Source organism: Grampus griseus (genome assembly GCF_964374135.1).
Source record: "Grampus griseus genome assembly, chromosome: 19".
Classification (NCBI taxonomy): domain Eukaryota; kingdom Metazoa; phylum Chordata; class Mammalia; order Artiodactyla; family Delphinidae; genus Grampus; species Grampus griseus.
In genome coordinates this window covers 47,394,330-47,416,141 of record NC_139013.1, presented here as the reverse complement: position 1 = coordinate 47,416,141, position 21,812 = coordinate 47,394,330, and the positions used below count along the sequence as shown (strand labels likewise).

The 21,812-nt window shown below is 39.1% G+C and overlaps 1 protein-coding gene across 6 annotated transcripts in view; it reads right to left on the bottom strand.

Annotated features, from left to right (window-relative positions):
* The window catches only part of CNTNAP4 (contactin associated protein family member 4), a gene marked incomplete at both ends in the record, with an annotated part of 261,492 nt that overhangs the window by 45,589 nt on the left and 194,091 nt on the right, over window positions 1–21,812 (bottom strand). For all 6 annotated transcript variants that reach the window (XM_082677167.1, XM_082677170.1, XM_082677172.1 and 3 more), the window contains 3 exons: window positions 1,962–2,089; window positions 6,462–6,618; window positions 10,898–11,095. In XM_082677167.1, coding sequence (XP_082533293.1) covers window positions 1,962–2,089; window positions 6,462–6,618; window positions 10,898–11,095 — 483 coding nt within the window. The remainder of the gene's footprint in view (window positions 1–1,961; window positions 2,090–6,461; window positions 6,619–10,897; window positions 11,096–21,812) is intronic.

Genomic DNA, 21,812 nt, shown 5'->3' with positions numbered 1-21,812 from the left:
CTGCTTATAAGGCCCACTGTGCATGATCCCATATCTAGAAGCCCTACATCTGCCCAGTGTATCTCACTTGGAAAGGAAAAAAACTGTGTCTAGGGCATTGCACCCTCAGAGATACAGTCTGCCCACACAGAGAAAATGGGGGCATTCATTACTCTGCCACCATCATTCTTCAAACTGAGAAAGTTTTTAAAAAGGGCCCTTTATGCAGAAAATGCTCTATGACCTTATGTGGCGATGAGCCTCAACGCTAAAGTAGATATGGGGGACAAGAAGGCCAAGGAAAGCCCTCAGTGATTGTTTCATTAATAAGTCAGATGTTAATCAGCAGGTCTCTAAATCCTTACAGTATTTGTAAATCCTTATTCCTGATATTGCCAGCCTCCTTCTGCATCCCCGTGGTCACAAAAGTTTAACGCTCTAGTTTCTCAACCTTAAGACTATGGGCCTTTTGGACAAGATAATTCTTTGTGGTGGAGGGCTGTCTTGTGCACTGTAGGATATTTACAGCGTTTCTGGCCTCTCCCTTTAGATGCCAGTAGCATAAAACCCCTCACAGTTGTGACAGCCAAAACTGTCTCCACATATTGCCAAATGTCCCCTGAGGGAGCAAAATCACCTTGGATGGAGAGTCACTGCCCTAAGGGAAAAGATGCTGTGTGCTTAAGTTCATGACAGGAAGTCTGAAAGAAAGAACCCCTAAGGGACAGAGTTGGGAGTGACCTCAGTCAAAGCAGAACAATTCCCCAGCGATGGTGGCAAATGGAGGAAGCCGGCCTGAGCCCCTGAAGGGTTAAGATCAGAGCCAGCAGTGAAGAGTGCATGTGATGTACAGAACAATTTCTCTATAGTCACGCAAAATCATCACATTCCTCAGGATGCATCCTGCGTTTACAATCTCATCTCTTTGCACATAACTTTTCTCTGCACGAAATACCCTATGTCATCTTTAACAGTAGGCTGTTTAAGGCCTACTGGCAGAACAGGAAGTAGAGGTGATAAAGATTAGGGATGGTAGGTATAATGGCAGACCGCTTTTTTTTTTTTTTTTTGCGGTAGGTGGGCCTCTCACTGTTGTGGCCTCTCCCATTGCGGAGCACAGGCTCCGGACGCGCAGGCTCAGTGGCCATGGCTCAGGGGCCCAGCCGCTCCGCGGCATGTGGGATCTTCCCGGAGCGGGGAACGAACCCGTGTCCCCTGCATCGGCAGGCGGACTCTCAACCACTGCGCCACCAGGGAAGCCCTAGGATATACTTTTAAGGTAAATAAATATTTCTTCTATTTGCATTTTAAGTTTTGGAAATAACTAAAAGCAAAAATGATTGACGCATCAGTCTCTAACCTAGCTGACTTCAGGGAGGTTATAAATGGATATGTATGCTAATTTCATTCCCTGCTGAAAATATATATTTTCTATGAAACTATATTTTAACTAAAAAATTCCGGTTTAGAGTGTTAATACTTTGAATATACAAAACAGCAGGTACCACTGATTTAGACTAAACACACACACACACAAACTGGGAAAAAAAATGAGATTAGAAGTTGAAATGTGTTTGATTAAACTAACATTTGATTCTACTGATGTTCTAATTTCACCCCAGGCCCAACAGTATAAAACTCACCATACATACTTGATAATTTTATGTAGCACTGAGGCCTTCCTTTATAGACGATGGCATGCAGACATTTAGGAATGATGGAGTGAGTTTATGAACCAATCAAATAGAAATGCTTTGTGCTTTCTTTCTCTTGGACTCGTAACAAGGTTTGCTGTAACAGCACTTATTCCCGGGCTTTGCATTCTATAAGGGGCGCTTTGTTGATTGACTATAGGAATGATTTCAGACACTGCTTATGAGTTTTCACAAGAGAAGTCTGATTAATTATTATAAGATAGAAACATGGTTCTTAAGTGACATCACTTTCCTCAGACACGTTTATGGCACGTCGCCACCACTTACTGTCTCCCCGGCAGAGCAGAGGCCCTAGTTTATAGGCTGCTGCTGAATGTGGTCGACCGGTGTCTGTGATCACAATCTTAGTTACTGGCAGATGTTCTTTATAAGAAAGGAATCCAGTGTCATTGGTCCTAAAAAACAGTAACAACAGCAAGATTCTTAAAATTATTCTGATGAACATAATTATAAAGTAAACAATAGTCCTTATTGCATTTCAAAGCCAAGATGTTCTGAGCTAAATTTGCACACACAGAAGAGTCAGGATCAAATTACTCGTGTCCCTTGCAGACGGAATATAGTTGGTGATTTTTAAACTCTGTTGGCCATTTTCTACCTTTTAAATGAGATGGTTAATCCACTGCCATTTAGTGTAATAACTGGTAGTGTGTTTCCAGATCTACCGTTTTGGTATTTGTTTCTTATTTTTTTCCCCACAGGATATCTTGTATTTTCGCTCCCCTTTCATGCCTCCTCTTGGCTTACTTCATATTGTTTTGCATTCGATTTTACTTTTTTACTCACCCTTTAGCTATATGACTATTTATTGTATTTTAATATTTTCTTTATAGATTATAAGACGCATCCTTAATCCATCACAGTCTACTTATATTTTATGTTGTATTACTTAATATAAAATGTCAGAAGCCTACCATTGGATAATTTTTAACATCCTTCCCTACATAAACACCTGTTCTTTGTGCTATGGTTGTAATAATATATTTTAAATCCAGATGTTATAAACTTTATAATTTATATTTACCTAATCAAGAGAAAAATTTAAACACTGGCTTTTACATTTACTGACATATCCATGATTTCCAGTGCCCCTCATTCCTTCCTGAAGATCTGTGTTTTAATCCGGTGTTAGTTCTGTTTAACCTGAAGAATGTCCATCAGTATTTCTTACGGTACAGTTGTGTTGACAACAGATTCTCTCAGCATTTGTTTAATCTGAACAGGAATTTATTTTACTTTCATTTGTGAAATGTATTTTTGTCCTGTAGAGAATTCTGGGTTGACAGTGCTTCCTCTTCCAGCACACTAAAGGTTATCATTCCATTGTCTTCTGACCTGTGCTTCTGATGAGAGGTCAGCCTTCATTTGTATCCTTATTCCCCTGTATGGAATGTCTTCTACCAGATTCACCCAAACTGGCTACTTTGAAAACATTCATCTTTATCACTGGTTTTTGGCAACATGAACAACAAACCCAGGTGTGTTTTTCTCTGGTTTTTATTCTGCTTGAGATCTTCTGAGTTTCTGGAATCCATACACTGAAGTTGTGCTAGTTATCTACTATGGCATAACAAATTATCCCAAAACACAGTGACTTAAAACACGACGTTTTACGGTCTATGATTCTTCTGATTTATGATCCTCTGTCTCAGGGTCTCTCCCAAAGAAAGACTATACTCAAAGTGTTGGCAAGGACTGCAATGAGCTCAGTACTTGAGTGGGGAAGGCTCTGTTTCCAAGCTCACCCTGTGGCTGCTGGCAGTACTCTACTCCTTGCCGGCTGTTGGACTGACAGCCTCAGTTATTCACTGGCTGTTGGTTGAAGGCTACCCTCAATTCTTTGTCCACGAGAGCTCACGACATGGCAGATTGCTATATCGAGGCAAGAAGGCTAGAAGACGCAGAGAATTTTGAGCAAGTCAGAAGTCACAGTCTTCTGTAACCCAACCTCTGAAGTGACATCTCATCACCTTTACCATATTCTGTTCTTAAAAGCAAGTCACAAGGTCCATGCGACATACAAGAGAAGGAAATTACACAATGGTGTGAACAACAGGCAGTGTGGAAAATCGGGGGCCATCTTGGGGGCTTGCTTCCAGAGATATTTATTAAGCAAATCTGAGAAATTTTTAGCCATAGTTTCATCAAATATATACATATATATATATATATATATATATATATATATATCGCCTCATTTTATTTCCTGCCCTTCTGGGACTCCAATTTCTTGCCTGTTAAATCATTGATATTTTCCCACAAGCCACAAAGGGTCTGTCAATGTTTCTTTCAATCTTTTTTTTTTCCTGTGTTCTTCAGACTGAATGATTTCTACTTACGTATCTTCAGGTTTACTGAAGATTCCTTTTGCTATTTCCCATAAGAGTTGAAGTCTATCCAGTGAATATTTGACTTCTGATGATGTTGTACTTTTCTGTTCTAAAATCTACATTTGCTTCGTTTTTTCTTTTCTTTTCTTCTTTTTTTGGCAGCGTTGGGTCTTTGTTGCTGTGCGCGGGCTTTCTCTAGTTGCAGTGAGCAGGGGCTACTCTTCGTTGCAGTGCGCGGGCTTCTCACTGTGGTGACTTCTCTTGTTGTGGAGCATGGGCTCTAGGTACATGGGCTTCAGTGGTTGCAGCACACGGGCTCAGTACGTGTGGCACACAGGCCTTAGAGCGCGCGGGCTTCAGTAGTTGTGGCGTGCGGGCTCAGGAGCTCTGCGGCATGAGGGATCTTCCCAGACCAGGGATCGAACCCATGTCCCCTGCATTGGCAGGCAGGTTCTTAACCACTGCGCCACCAGGGAAGTCCCTACATTTGCTTCTTTAATAAAGTTCTCATTTATCTGCTTAGAATACCCTTTGTTCACTTGTGATTATTTTTACCTTCAATTCTTCATACGTTTTTTAACAGTTGCTTTAAAGTTTTTGCCTGCTGATCAAACACCTGTGTCCCATGGCCTGTTTCTAATGGTACTTTTATTTTCTTGACTTTGGATCAAAGTCTACTCTCTTTTGGAATAAGCAATAATTGTTATAATATTCTGGATATTATGGGTGATACATTGTAGAGACTCTGGATTCTGTTGTCATTCTCTGAAGACTTCTTTTGTTTTCACAAGCAGTTAAATCACAACCTTATCACAATAATGGAGGTTTTACCTCATCAGGGTGGGCCTGTGTCAGTTTCACTTGTAGTTTTCAATCATACTCAGTTCTCGGACATCCTCTTTGCTGTAAAGGCAGTGGACCTTCTGTCATTTCTATGGAAGGCTGAGGGCTTTACAAAGCCCATCTCAATTACTGAGACTTAAGCTCTAAATTCTGTCTCTCCTCTGGTGGTTGCTGCTGAAATTCCTGTGTGGCTTGTTCAGTTTCCCAGCTGCATCTCTCTGCTTGGTTCCTAGAAATCTCCCCTGTGCATGTGCAGCTCAAGGGTCAGGGGTCTGAGAGGAGTTGACATAGTGGTCTCCCCTCAAGTGGTTTTCTCCTTTCTGACATGTCCAGAAATCAATTTCTAGTCATTCTGGCTGCTCTGAACTTTCCTCTGATACCCCCTGCCAAAAAAAATCTAGTGTTCTCTTTGAGTTCTAGCCACTCCACGGTAGGTGGTCTGGTGAGTAGCCTCAAGGAAAAGGCACATAAACATAAATCTCACCCACTTAAGTTCCCTTCTTTTAAGGTTTGAAGGCTCCCAACCCTGGTAGTTTCTGCCTACATTTGGTTATTGTCCACTTGCTACAAGTAGGTGTTTTTAATAAATAGTTTTCCTGGGATTACAAATGTTATCTGGGGTTAGGTTAGTTCTACGCAAGCTACTTAAGCATAAGCAGAATTTAATATGAAAAATTTCAAAGTCTTACTTTTAAAAATTATTTTTGATGAACAAAATGTCATGCAGACATTGGAGAGTTATTGGTGATTAGATTAGTTTAAAATTTTTTTATTCACATTTCAAAATACATTATTACTGTGTGGGCATTTTCTGTGAAGGCAGCGAGAAAAAAAAAAAAAGTATCTCCCAAAGGAGTAGAAATTTTGAAAAATCTTGAGTAAGAGAGACAATATTCTTCATACTGAACATATAACAGTAAGAGTATAATCAATGACTCCATACAGAGGCCTCCTTTAGGGTATTCTAAAATAATCTGGTTTTTGATATAACAGTCTTTGATGTTTGACAAATGAATAAATGGAATGTCAAATGAATAAATGGAATATTTCAAGCTCGATTTTCAAATCCCTAAATATTATAGATTTCCTTTTTCAAAATATGATAAATGGAATATTAGTTTTTCATAGCATAGTGTATCCTTTAAGAAAATAAAAGAGCTACGTGTTTAAATAATTGTGGGAAATTCTAAGTTTATATATTTAGAGGTTTTATAGGCAGATTATTGAAGAGATGTGTTAGTAATTAAAGGCTGTAAATATATTTTGAGAATAATATAATTCTTAATTATACTTAATTTTAAAGAGAATGATAATTGGATTAAAATGCAAAGCAGACATGAAGCAGATGCCTCTGTTTCATCATATTACAGAAATAAAAGGTGTATGACTCATGATCCATTACCAAAAAATTCAAATAACAAGATAGTGATCTTACCATTTAGAATTCAGATTGTAATACATTTCATCAAAACGTGCCTTTAATTTCTTCACTGTACTACCTCGTTTAGTATCTGCCTACTTATATATGTTTTGAGTGACTCATTTAAAAGAATAATAAACTTGATTTTGCATAAGGAAATCATATGGAAATCACCATTCATTCCGGTCAGCATCGCAGTTGCAGTAATACTGAGAATCGATGCAGGTCCCCTCTAATCCACAAGTACATTTTTGAGGATCAGGTAAAGAACCTCCCCAGTAAGTCTGTGTTTCATTGGTTCTTCCAACCCACCAGCTCAGAGGGGTTCCATCTGAAAGACAAAGGTGAGAAATGTGACATCTGTTCTATACCCCAACCCTTCCATCCAGTATAATTCCCTCCTTCCCAAGTCATTAAAAAGAATAAACGGAGAAAGACTGATTGGATGTAGTGATATTCCCAACACTGTAATTGATGGCATTTCCTTAAGAAAGTTTTTTAAAAAATATTTCATTATTTAAGCTTAAATGATTGATATATTTTTCTTTGAGTAGAAAAGAAACCAGCAGTTCCTATTTAATTCAGGCATAATAGTAAAAAAAAATGTATTGAGAGCAGATTACACATGTAATTTTGTTCAAAATAATTTTTCGAAACAAGAAGGCATCAAATTATAAACCACAGTAATTAACATATGAGAAACAAAATTGATTTGAGATCATGAAATGCCCATTAAAACATTATGAAATGCTATGTAAAGTTAGTGATTTATCTCAATATATTTATTGGCTAAAAATAAACTAGGTGTTTATTAAACATTAGGCATACTACAGCATTCCCTTGCTATGATTTAAGATATATTTGAAAGTGTGTATTTTTTCTTCCACTTATGGCTTGGCTACTTATTTGAAGACTACAGAAATAACACTGAGATATCTTTACGCCCGAAGCAGATACTCCACTCAAAAACAAAGTTTCCCTTAACCAAATGCACTTATCTCTATGATGAATGTTCAGCGACCAGCTCCTTCACAGAGCTAAGACTAAACATGATGCCAAGGAACTAGAGCAAAGAATAGACAGAACATTTAGATGCGGCATGCAGGCAATCTGTCTTAGGGAAAAAACAAGTTAGAGAGGAAAACTCATAGTCACTTGAGAATCACGGCATGAGAAGAAGGTGACATCAAATCAGTCAGCTCCTCAAAGGTGCTTGATCATTTTTCCATTGACTTACAAACCTTTTAAGTTGCTGCCATTAGCCCAATTTTACTAATTTCTCCCTTACTTACAAATGCCAAAGCTCATAAAAACTTATTATTAAATTGGACCTGTGCTGATGCAAACAACCTCTCTCCCAGCGTTGCTATACATTCCTGTCCACTATGCCGGGAAAACAAGGAGTTGTTGGAAGCTTGTGTTATGCATTAATTAATATCAAGAATCTTCATCTTCTTTAATTGCATGATTAACTGATCAACTGAAGGAGAAACCTGCTTGAAGCATTTAGTAGATCTATTTCAACATACTGCTTAAAACGTTATGTGTTCATAGATTTAAAAAATAAATCATTATTCCTAAATACTGAATAATATTTTCGCATCTAAATTTGCTATCTCCCTGGCACTTCCCTAGTGGTCCAGTGGTAAAGAATCCACCTTCTGATGCAGGGGACGCGGGTTCGATCCCTGGTCAGGGAACTAAGATCCCACATGCTGTGGGGCAACTAAGCCTGCGCACCACAACTACTGAGCTCGTGTGCTTCAACTAGAGAGCCTGTGTGCCGCAAACTACAGAGCGCACACACTCTGAAACCCACACCACAACTACAGAGCCCAGGAGCCCTGGAGCCTGCGTGCCACAACTAGAGAGAGAAAACCCGCACACCACAACTAGAGAGAAACCTGTGTGCTGCAACAAAAGAGCCTGCGCCTCAACGAAAGATCCCGCGTGCCTCAACAAAGATCCAGCATGACGCAACTAAGACCCGACACAGCCAAAAATAAATTATAAATAAATAAGTAAATAAATAAATAAATTTGCTATTTTCCCTACAAAGTAGAAACCACTTAATGTTTTAAAGATACCAAATACCTTCAGTTTCCTCCAAGACTTTTTGAAGTGTCCTAAAGAATTTACATAAGTATAAGGAAGAATTAAGAAAAGCATGAAAAAATTTTAAAGTTGAAATTAAAATGATAAAGTATCAGAGATCATGGTAGATCATTTCTATTCTCAGAGTTAAAATCCCAAATGGCTTGAGTATTCATATTGAGCATCCTTCCAGTGTGCTGAGCTGCAGACCCACAGGTTGCCGGAAACATTTTCATATACATTGACCTTTATTCATCCACAGTTATGGCACCATTATTACTTGAAGCTGCTATATTCTCAAGATCTGAAACTGTAAATTTAACTTGTCTGACACCACCTTCCTGATCTTCCCCATACATTTCTTACTGTGACCTCGAAATCCAAATTGTTCCCTCTTTTCCACCTCAGATCCATTCTACATGAATTCTAGGGTCACGGACCTGAGGAAAATCTGTGTATTTAACAGTTATCCTCATCATCTGTTCTACAGCCTTCTAGAGTTTACTATTCTCCTTACTAGTGGTTGCCAAACACCTGGGAATCCTTCACACTCCTTGTTGTCCCCTTGACTTCGTGTGGTGCTCGCTCACTAACATTCTTGGGGATTCCGTGTTCTGGTTCTTTTAGAGTTTGACTCATTTGTGATTTTGATGATTGGCTTTTCTTTCCTTTCTTCTCTAGTTAAGCAACTCAGTTCATTTTGTTCCATCACATTCATTTTCCCTTCTAAAATTATGGTTCTCATTCTTCTTAGAATACACTTCTGTACTTGCTTATCTATTTTTCTTTTTTAGATTCCAATATCAATATTCACTAATAATGAACAATCAGCTGCATACTGAACTGGAAGGTTCACTCTAACCACGATGCGCTGGAGAGCTGGGAAGAGAGGAGCTCACTTCATGCACTTTGTATGTGTTATGCCACCCAGCCACGACCACGCCCCCCTGAGGTTGGTATGATTGGCCCCAATTCAGTGACGAGAAAACAAAGACTGAGAAATACTCTTCTATCCAAGTTCTGTACCTAATCAACAAGAGACCTGGACCTTGAACCCAGATCTCTCTCCCCACCTCTAAATCCTATGCTCTTTGCACTACAACTATCTGATGGTCAGTCTCAGATGGGATTGGGGTTTCAGGGGGTTAAGATTTGAGGGGATACCAGCAAGATGAGAAGAGTTAGGAGGGGTTAAGAGGCTGAATGAGAACATTCTGAAAAAGAAGGAGGAGGAAAAGGAGGAAGAGGGAGTGGAACTCAGGCATATGGGAGAAAATGATCAGACTGGATTAAGTGGGTAGACAAGTAAATAGGATTGGGGCTTAACTGGAAACAAAAGATTCAAAGGTCATACCAGGAGTTCAAAATTTTTCTGCATGACCCACATAACACATGATATTCACACATGAAACACATTTCATTTTAAAGTTCTTGTCATTCTGTCTGCAACGCCAACCTCTCTTAAGACGACAAATGAGAGGGAACAAAGCAGCTTTACTGTGCAGATGTCTTAGAATCTTCTCTGACTACTGAAGAAAAATACACCTGATTACTGCTGCTAGAAGACAGTGTGCCGGGGAGCGGCATGAAGGTTCATAGGCAAGTGAGTCCAGAATACGCAGCTGAGGTGTCCAGACGGAAGAGTCCATACTGGACAGAAGAGCTAGGAAGGCACTGGAGCTTCTTAAACAGTAAAGTGTTGTGATGGAAGCAGTGTGTTTCTTACAGGTGAATTCTCGTCATGAAGATTAATCTTTTGGATGATACAGTGGGTGGGCAGGAGATACGGACTGATGACCGGCTGAGAGGCCAGTAGGAAAGATCTTGCAGTAACTTCATAAATTACGTCATTAAAGCCCGCACTAAGGCAGAGCTGGTGGGACTCAAGATATTGTCACATAATGAGATGCTCTAAAGGGAGAAAACACAAGACCAGAACCGTAATTTAGGAGCAGACTGGTTATTAAAAGTAGAGTAAAAGAAAGAGTTAAACATGGTTTTCTGATTCCTCTTTGAGCTGCTGAAAAAAAAAAAACCTGTTTCTAGCAGACTGTTCTAATTTTCAGTTATACCCAGAGGGTAACTGTCAACAACCCGTGAAACAGTCACACAGAATAGTCACTTTCAGAAAACGAATTCACATTTTTATTAACTCTTCTCCATGGTAAAAACCAACCATATGTGTCACTTGCCCTTTATGAGGGATCAACACCGCGCATTCATCGAGTGTCAGAACAAAGCCCTTCTCTGTGCAGTTCTCTGATTAAGGGCAGGCAGAGACTCTAAAGACAATCAAGGCTTTGAACAAAGCTCAGCGTGAACTGACCTTGTTCTCTTCTTCAGACAACAGCATCCCTGTGACTTCCAGACTGCAACACGTTTGCTAAAGACACAGGGAGCCCACATCCTAGGTGGCTCTAGGCCTCCACCTTGGCCGACTCAAACTCCGCAGGAGCTGGTTAAGTAAAACACCCTGTGCGACGTGTGTAGGGGGACAAACGCCCCAACGTACTTACCTTCCTTATTTACAAGTCGTGACTTCTTGCAGTAGTAGGTCAGCTCCTGTTCACAGTGCTCCGCACGGTTAACTGTGGCCTGCAGTTGCTCCATGCTGGCCACGTAGTCGAAAAATCCAGCATAGGGCTTCTCTGGGTTGGTACTGCGGACTCTTGTTACATCGGAGCCATTGTGCTGGATGATGGCCCACGCAGTTTCTTGTATGCAGAAATGGGGGAAGAAAGAGAGGAGACCATCACTAGTCTGCAAAAGTTAAAATAAATAAAGAAAATCAAAATCACCTTTTATCTGAGTCAAAGTTTTCTAGTCATCAAACCTCTCTGAGAGGTAGAATCAACACAAATGGATTCGTAAAACTTTTAAATTATAGTAAAGTGACTTTTTTCCCTGAAATTTATACGATTGCCACGCATTTGCAGCGTTTTTATTCTACTTTTTCATATTAATTCAGCCAGAAAATATTCATGGTGAAAAATGTTAAGAAAACTGATTATTAAAATTTGTGGTGCATTTCATCAAATCTGACATTCTGCTTTTAGAAGATGCGTCATTATTTTTCTTCAAGAAAGAAAAAAATGATGCTATTATAACTGTAAAACATTGTTGTTATCGCACCCTGAATTCAGAGATGTTACAATATGAAAAAAAATGTATCTTTGAATTTGTAAAATATTTTAAATGACATAACGTAAACAATGACTTTTCTAGTCTTATTGTATGCTGCCAGCAGAAAGAAAGTCAAACTTTTATGGCCTGTATATATACCTCCCTTCAGACAATTTTTAATTATGAGTGTACATCTATTTCTGTTTTACACCAAGTTTTGGATAGAGGATTTTTTCATAACATGGGAAAATGTACAAAATATTTAAGTGGGGAATGCAGGATACAAAACTATATATAATATGATTATGATACATACACACACACATAAATATATATTCATCGGACACAGATGTTAGGAAATTACACCAGAAATACATCTATTTCTTTTAAAATCAAATCTGAAATATTCATCTTGGTATCATGTGATGTGCATAGTTACGCAATGCAAATAGGAAGTTACTTTTTTTTTTTTTTTTTTTGGGGGTACGCGGGCCTCTCACTGTTGTGGCCTCTCCCGTTGCGGAGCACAGGCTCCGGATGCACAGCCTCAGCGGCCATGGCTCACGGGCCTAGCCGCTCCGCGGCATGTAGGATCTTCCCGGAGCGGGGAACGAACCTGTGTCCCCTGAAGCAGCAGGCGGACTCTCAACCACTGCGCCACCAGGGAAGCCCCAGAAGTTACTTTTCTGAACATGCAGTACAGCATCAGCAGCTCAACTAACACAAGAAATAATATATCTTTGAGTAGGTGCTAGAGCTACCACTATTAGCACCTGAATGTCTGTAAACATTTCAATCATACTGATGACCAAAACTAGTTAGATGAAACAAAAATCCGACAAGGTTTGTAACAGAAGATGGCATATTGTATGTATCCTTCAACTTTCCCAGCAATAAATTTATTATATTTACTGTGATATACGCAGACCCAAGAACACATTAATGAAAAAGACCTCCGATTTAATAGGTGAGAAACAGAGTGGAAGTTGTCAAAACTCTGCTATTAATGTGCTGTTAAATCACATAACTCTTCTGTATTAAGAAGAATATTCCAAATTGGAGGAAAAGAGTAGGTAGAAATCCCCGCCAGCCTCTTTTCAGCTAATACACTCACGTGGATCAACACAATCAAAACAAGAAACTTCAGTCCCACCCGTCTCCTGGTCATCAGAATTTTGAGTAGAGAGGCCTGTTAAATAAATGAGACAGGAGGCAAATCTGACAGCCTTACTCCCCTCCACACGTGGATCATTACTTTCCTCTGAAACAATAGCTGTTACTTTTATTTCCACCTTGCATTTCAGCTCACCAAAGCGCTTTAACAGTAAATTATTTTCCTTAAAGAGGACATGATATATAAGCTCATGAAATTAATTATGGATGACCAGACAGCAGTACAGTGGAGAGATCACCAGGAGACCTGAGCTGCAGACCTGCCATGTGTCTGTGCCCTTAAGAAAGTCAGGCGAAATCTCAGCCTCCATTTCCAAAATTGGAAAAAAAAAAAAAAAAAGGCAGAATATAGGGGGCAATATATTAAGTCTGAAATTCTATCATTTTAGCCACACAATCTTGACTATTAGAACTTTAAGATTATTAACCAGGCAAATCTGTTAGCCTAGCCTCTGTTGGACTCTGCTTTTATTATTCAGCAGAATGATTCATCTTTTCTTGCAGGGAATCAATGGCGTGCATGAAGCAGCTCATCTCCGGCTGAGTAGCTGCTGAAAGAGCAGGACAATAAACCTCCTTGAAACCTTTGTCTCTTTGCTTTTTGGGTCACCCTGAGAGGGACTTCCCTATCGCTTAGCATCCACTGGGTCATGAAGAACACGCTGTGTTCTTGTAAGGTCCCTTAAGGTATTGTAAGACATCCAAGGCCATAGGTGCATGACAGCTGTTAAAGGGCTGCTCAGAGAAATGTTTCCTTTTGAAATTCTAAAATTTCCATATGATAGTTTCTGTAAGTGATTTCATTTTCTAGTATAAAGTGCTACAAAGGAGGAAGTTACGCGGGATGCCATGCTTATCAGATAATCAAGATGTCCAGGGCAAAGCAGAGACAATGAAAGCATCACAATGGATTCTGAGCAATGGAAACGAGAGCCCAGCATCCATGTTCCAAATCGCATGTGCTTTACAAATAGAGGAACGTCTGCAAACTATTATACTGTTCTTTCCGACGTGATTGTGTTATCTGATATTTCTACAAATACCTATTTAGAAATTACAACTACAAAAACAGTAGCCTTCACAATGCGTAATTCAGTATTTTGTGATTTAATCTATCAGTTTTTCCACTATTAGAAGACTGATAGCTTCTGATTTGCTAACTACACTGATAGGTTCTGATTTGCTAACTATAGTATCTCCAGCACGTGGGCTTGACAAGTGCTGAAAAAGACATTAGTCACTGAAGGAATAAACACGTGAATGAATAAAAACAAAGTGTTGTCCAGACTAGAGCACAGCCTTCCAGGTTATCTGGTTGTGATTCTGTGGTGGCTCTGAGATTTTCATTGCCTCTTAACTATTTTAGAACTTTGTAAATAGGAGACATCTGATGCAACTGCAAAATAATGATAAGGCTGAAACTGTGAAGGGTATGAGACATCCCACTTGCAAGCTAACAAGTTATCTTGCCTTCGATACACATTGTATCTATTTATCTTTAACTCTCTCACTCTCTCTAGATGCAGTGAGTGCCAGATGCACCTAAGCCTACTGGAGTTGTACCACGAGAGAGGGACCCCCAAATTACAAGACTTGGAGCTTATAGAGGATGGCTGGCACGTCTCCACCCTGACAAAGAGTGAGAGAGGAACTCTGCAATGCAACACATCTCTGAGGAGAGGGCGGTCAAGTTCTTAGGTTTTACAAAGTAGGTAAATACGTCTGGGGGAGATAAGCTTCAAATCCCTCCAGGGAAATCCACTATCTCTAAGACATATTTACATTAAATTATCCTTTAACACAGACTTCCAGTTTTTTTGCTATTTGTTTTGATTAGCAAGCAAGGCATTGTTTCCTTACAAGTAATTCTGTCTACAGACCAGCAAATTCAACCTGGTAGAGGTCGATGGGCTCCTCCACTAGGGAAGAAGCCAGTTTTGCCTCCCTTGGCCCAGTCACTTCAGCATTACTGATGTATGGATATATCTGTTCTTTGAATCCTCTTTGAACTGACTGTAACATCTTACCAGTTTCCTCAGGAATAAGGTTAAACACTAAACAAGATCTTCAAAACGTGATTTTTAGCTTTTATTTTTCTGTGTGAGAGTCGTGATGTCATTTTTTTGAAAATTATCCTTTACCAAGTGCAAAGAGAGTTGTCAAGGTAAGGAAACACAGGGAAATAAGAAGAGACAGCAGAAAACCTATGAAATTAATATATATACTAAAAGACTGAAAGGCAGTTTGGGTTTACTGGTGTCTCTCCCTGAAAGCGATTTCTAACATATAGATTGTCTGTAAAGCAACTGAGTGATTAAGAACTCGATTTATCTTGGGCTGACTGCTATTTTCTAGTGTGATAACAGTGTAAAGAAAAAACATGCTGTTTAAGCAACACAGTTGCAGAGTATGCGTTCCTTCAGGATTAATAGCTGCGGGTGATAGAGGTGATAAAGACTGTAAGAGTGGGTAGGAAGTGCTGTGTTAAGGAAAGCTGGGAGATGAAAGAAAAGCTAGCATCCTGGAGCAAAACTTGATGTAAACAAGGCTGCATTTGAATAACGATAGTGAGTTATTAACTCTCATAGCTATTAAGAAGGTCTTTACTATTGAAATCCCTAAAGTAAAGATAGTTTTGCTATTATGTCTTTTTTTTTTTTTTAATAAATGTATTTATTTACTTTTGGATGCGTGGGGTCTTTGTTGCTGCACGCGGGCTTTTCTCTAGTTGCAGCGAGTGGGGGCTACTCTTTGTTGCGGCGTGCAGGCTTCTCGTTGCGGTGGCCTCTCTTGTTGTGGAGCATGGGCTCTAGGCGCACGGGCTCAGTAGTTGTGGCTCGCGGGCTGTAGAGCACAGGCTCAGTAGCTGCGGCGCCCGGGCTTAGTTGCTCTGAGGCATGTGGGATCTTCCCAGAACAGGGCTCCAACCCGTATCCCCTCCACTGGCAGGCAGCTTCTTAACCACTGCACCACCAGGGAAGTCTTAACACTCTCCAGACTTCTCATGAAAGGGTCTCAGGGGCCCCTATCTCAGAATCACATGGGGAGCTTGGATTTAATAGAGTAGACCTTGGTCTCTAAACTTACTGAGTCAATGAAACTAAATCCAGGAGTCTTGGTAGTGGGGCACTGGGGAAAGGTGACTTTAAACCATAGAATTAGGGCTTCCCTGGTGGCGCAGTGGTTGGGAGTCTGCCTGCTAATGCAGGGGACACGGGTTCGAGCCCTGGTCTGGGAGGATCCCGCATGCCGCGGAGCGGCTAGGCCCGTGAGCCACAATTGCTGAGCCTGTGTGTCTGGAGCCTGTGCTCCACAACAGGAGGGGCCGCTATAGTGAGAGGCCCGTGCACCGCGATGAAGAGTGGCTCCCGCTTGCCACAACTAGAAAAAGCCCTCGCACAGAAACGAAGACCCAACACAGCAAAAATAAATAAATTAATAAAAAATAAGGAATGATATTTTTTAAAAAAACCCATAGAATTATTATTTTCACAAAAGTTAAAAAGCCACAGCTATACCTCTCAACAATTTCTCTGCGCTGAAACAACTGTCCTTACAGTACAATATTTGATGCTGAGACATTTCTTGAACATAAAACTATTTCTTTACAGAGAAAGCAATGGCTTTAGCCTACAAGAAGAACAAAAAAGCCCTATACATTTCAACAGAGACGACCACTGGGATTCATATTATCCTAATTATTTTTAAATTATATTTAGAATATTCTGCTTAGAAAGAATTTTCAGTTTTTAACATATTTTAGGAAATTATCCATTCAAAAGGGATTTTCATTGTATCTTTTAGCTTGTAATGCTTAAAGATATTTAAATCCATGTGGAATCATCTGTTGGACAGTAATTCTAGACTAAGAACTTTTTTTTTCAGTTACACATTTGCAAGCTGCCAATTCAGCATTTTGTCTTGCCTTCATAATTGGTATACCTGATTTCTGTACCTTGAGGATATGTTATTGGCTACAAGCAATGAGACATTGGTAGAATGTAGCCTTTTCTAGTGGAAACATTTTCAGGCTAGGAGACGGGACCAAGGTTTGATGTCTTGATCTATCCCTAATGATATTCCTTAGTCTGCCTCGGTCAACCTCCTTGAGTCTTGGTTTCCGCATTTGCAAAACCACATCAGTAAGCAAAGTTTCAAGCTGTAATGTGCATTTTTCACTGGGTTGTTACACTCTGGGACTGTCACTTTTGTTTGAATATGTTTCAATATTCCGGAACTTCTGAAGATACTTCCCTGTTTCCTAACTGGATTATCTGTGTCTCTGTCCACTGCTTGCTCTTCAAATGGCTTTAAGTTTTGTGAATGTCCTCTTTTTCATCAATACTTTTTGATAATTTTGCTAAAGCACCTTTAACCTCTGTGTGTGTATATATACATAAATCCACTTCTTCGAATTGCAGGGTTGAGGTGTGAGACTCAGGTAACTAAAATAGGCATATTAGTAATATGACAAGGTAAATGTTGATTTAATAGAAATGAAATAATTCATTCAATAAAATGAAATTAATAATTTCCCTACCATTTAGATGGTCATGAAAAATGTACATGGCCTATAAATCACTGAATTATTATGCATAATAAACATAATGTAGGCATGTGTGTGTGTACAGTCCATCCTCGTTATCTGCAGATTCTCATCATTTGTGAATCTGCCTACTCACTAAAATTTATATGAATCCCAAAATCAGTTCTTGAGGTGCTCTTGTATGTCTGTAGACACAAAGCAAAAAAACCGAGTTGCCCAATATGAATTGCAGCTGCCCAGCTGAAGTTGAACAGAGCCGCACTCTGACTCCTTGCTTCAGCTCTCATACTGTAAACACGTATCCTATTTGTGCCATGGTCTTTGTGCTTGGTGATTTCACTATTTAAAGTGGCCTCCAAGCATAGAGCTGAAGAGCTGTCCAGGGTTCCCAAGCACAAGAAGGCTGTGATGTGCCTTCTGAGAACACATGTGATAGAAAAGCTTCCTTCAGGTAAGAGTTCTGGTGCTATTGGTTGTGAGTTCAATGTTAATGAATCAACAGTATGTGTTAAATAAGGTGTCTTTAGTCTGAAACACTAGTAAAACAAGGTTACATATTGATCAGTTGATGAGAATACTATGACCAGAGACATGCAGGAACCTGATCTTACTGTAATTCCCTGGGAGCAATGGTTCAGTATTCACTAATTCAAGTGTCTGTGGTTACTTTACAGAACATTACTATCACAGATAATGAGAACTCTGTGTGTGTGTGTGTATGTGTGTGTGTGTGTGTGTGTGTGTGTGTGTGTGTGTGTGTGTGTGATATTACTTAAAGCTTTAAAGATTACAGATACTTAGAGGCATCTGAATTGCAGAATCAAAACTTCATAAAGCACGTGCATATGAATAGTTCAGGGTGCTCTTGTGGGAATGCAGGATTCACAGGGATGCAGTGATAGACTGTTAAATCTCGCTCACAACACAAACAGAAAAAATCAGAAAGTTATTTGACACTTAAGTTCATATCTTTCATTTGCAAAATTTTCCTCTTTGTGAAGTCTTCTCACATTTATTATGTTCAATTCTCACATAATAGAGCGGGGTGTTCTCTAAAGGTTGAGAACCACAGGTCGAAAACAGCTACTCCCAAACCTGGGTGCACAAAAGCATCAAATGGGAAGATTTTTAAAAACACTGATTTTATCGTCTCACCCCAACCCTCCTGCCTCAGGGCACTACCTGGAAGTCGGTGCTGTGCCGACTGGGGAATTTCATTGAGGAGATAAACATGTAAGAGTCATCAGCTGTCTCAGGTTGCTTTGGCATTTGGAGCGGTGCTATGGTCTGAATGTTTGTGTCCCCCACTAAAATTCATATGTTGAATCACTAACCCCCAAAGGTAATGGTTTTAGTAGGTGGCACCTCTGGGAGGTCATGAGGTCAAGAGGGAGGAGCCCTCATGAATGGAATTAGTGCTCTTATAAAAGAGACCCCACAGAGCTCCTTCTATCATGTGAGGATACAAGAAGTCTGAAATCTGGAAGGCAGCCCTTACCTGACAATGCTGGCACCATGACCTAGGACTTCCCATCGTCTAAAACTGTGAGAAATATTACTATTGTTTATAAGCTACCCAGTCTGTGGCATTCTGCTACAACACCAAACAGACTAAGACAGGTAGCGTCCTCAACGATGGTGACAGCAAACAGAAGCCACCTGGTTGTGTTATATGAAAAATCTCTAAGACACATTCTATAGTAATTTTCCCGAATATGTGTGGCCAAGGTTTTACCACTACCCTGCAGTTTTCAGAATTACACATTAATACAAAGGAACTGTTGCTCCCATATTCAACTGGCTTCTCAGTTCCACATCTGAATGTGTAACAGACATCTCAAACTCAAAATGTGTAAAACTCAGCTCGTTATCTTTCCCTTCAAACCTTCTCTGACCACATCTCAAATAATGGCAACTTAATCACTCCCATTTTCCCAAGCCAAAAATGTGGTGTTAGTTTTTTGGTTCCTTTTGTTTTCTCATTCCTCACACATATTCAATGAGAAAATTTAATCTCTGTCCACCATCTACATTGTATCATCCAGTACAACCCACCATCTCCAGCTCTTGCCTGGATTCTTGCGTTACTTGAACTTGGTCTCCAAACAGACTTCCAAACTCCTATTATACATATACATCTTATCTACATGTATGTACGTATTTGGCGCACACACACACACACACACACACACACACACACATTTTCTAACTCCTTTCTACCCCTGCTCCTAGACAGGCATTTCCCAACACAGGAGCAATCATGATTTTATTAAAGGAAGTCAGATTGCATCTACCATTGCTTAAAACTCTCCAATGTCTTCTCAGCTCATTCAGGGTAAAAGGCAGAGACCTTACACGTTGTAAGGACCCATGACTCTTCCTCTCCTGCCCCCGCCCACTTGATTCCCTCTTGCTCTCCTACTGCTCCCAGATTACTCACCGTACTCCAGTCACACTTTATCTGCTGCTGTTTTCTGAACACACCTGGTGAGATCACCTCTCTCAGGACTTAGCACTTCCTATTTCCCCTGCCCGGAAGGCTCTCTCCCTAGATATTCACTGCCAGATTTTAAGTAGTAAATCCTCCTCTGCCAAGCCTCCTGCTTCAACTTCATATTTCCTTTTTTCTGCTTATTTTGCTCCATGAAATGCTGACTTCCTGACACAGCACTATCCAATGTAAACTTTTTCCAATGATGGACTAGATGGCTATGGAGTAGTTAAAATGTGGCTAGTGAGACTGAGGAATTGGCTTTTAATTTAATCTTATTTTAATGAATTAACTTAAACTTGTAAAATTTGTTTCAAGTCATTTAGTTATATTAATTTTAATTAAATGTGAATCTAAATAGGCATTTGTTGCTAGTGGCCACTACACTGGACTGCATGATTCATCTAGAATCTATTTGTGTTTGACGGTGAAGGGATCAACAGTCTTTTTCACAATATTTACAGACAATTTTCCCCAGCACCACTTGTTGAAAAGACCGTCTTTCCTTCACTGTTCATCAGAGCCACCTTTGCAATGAATCAACTATCCATATATGAGGGAGTCTGTTTATAGATTCTCTATGTTGCTTCATTGGTCTATTTGTTTATCCTTGTGTCAATTACATGCTGTTTTACTTAGCCTATCAAAATAATGTCTATATTATATCTCGTAGAGTTGAGTCCTCCAACTTTACTCTTTAAGACTGATTTGGTTCTTCTTGTCCCTTTAAATTTACTGATAAATTGTAGAATCTGCTTGCCAATTTTCACGAAATAATTACACCAACGAACAAACACACTGCTGAAATTTTAATTAAGGTTTGCACTGAATCAATACCTAGTTGGGAAGAACTGACGTTTATACCACCGTATTGAGTTTTCCAATCAAGGAAACTTTCATATTTCTCCACTTATTTAGGATTTAATTTATCTCAGGAGTATTTTACACTTATCTGTATAAAAGTTGTACACATCTTTTTTAAGATTTATTACCATGTATTTGAGGTTTCTGATGCTACTGAAAATAGAATCTTCTAAAATTTCATTTTAATTGCTGGTATACAAAAATGAAATTAATTTTTACATTAACTTGATATCTAGTGATCATCCTAACTTTTAATAGTTAGTCTGTAGATTGTTGAGAATACTCTCAATACATAACCTGGCCATCTACAAATAATGAGAGTCATAGTTCTTCCTTTCCGGTACATGTATCTTTCATTTCTTTCTCTTGCTTTATTGCACTGGCTAGGACCTCCAAAACAATGGTGAACAGAATGATAATAGCAGGCACCTTTGTGTTAATGTTGGTAACAGGGGTAAAGTTTTCAATATTTCACAATAAACTGTGATATGTGCTGTAGGTTTTTTTATGGGTCCTCTTTAACAAATTAAGTAAATTTTCTTCTATTGGTAATTTACTGAGCTTTCATTTTCTCTTTATCATGAATGGATGTTGAATTTAATCAAACACATATTCCAAGACTATTAATTCCTCTTTAAGTTTATGTAAGTAAAGAATTCAAGAATAAAATTCATTTATGCCCAAATTTAAAAAGTAAATATTTTCAAAGCTTTCATGTGTATCAATCTTTTTTCTTTTATTATTATTATTTAAAATATTTTTCCACTTTATGTTGGCAAAAATTGTATATATTTATGGTATGTAATGTGATGGTTTCATATGAATATACATTGTGAAATGCTCACCATAAACAAGCTAATTAGCATTCATTACCACAGTTGTTACATTTTTTTTTTCTTTTCATCCCCCTACTCCCCTCCCCTTGGGCTACCACCTGTTTGTTCTCTGTATCTGTGAGTCTGTTTCTCTTTTGTTATGTTTGTTCATTTGTTTTGTTTTCTAGATTCTACTTATAAGTGAAATCATATGGTGTGTATCAATCTTCTAAGAGGAATAAAGTCTATCCTTTTTGTTTTGGGACTTAATAAGATACATTTATTATTAGGTGTTCTACACAGATACCACATGCATAGAAAATAATGACATTTGAAATCACCACCATTAAACTATTTTTTAAAGATTTACTTTAAGTTCTTCTACTGAACAATATATATTTTAATCAAGTTGCAAATTA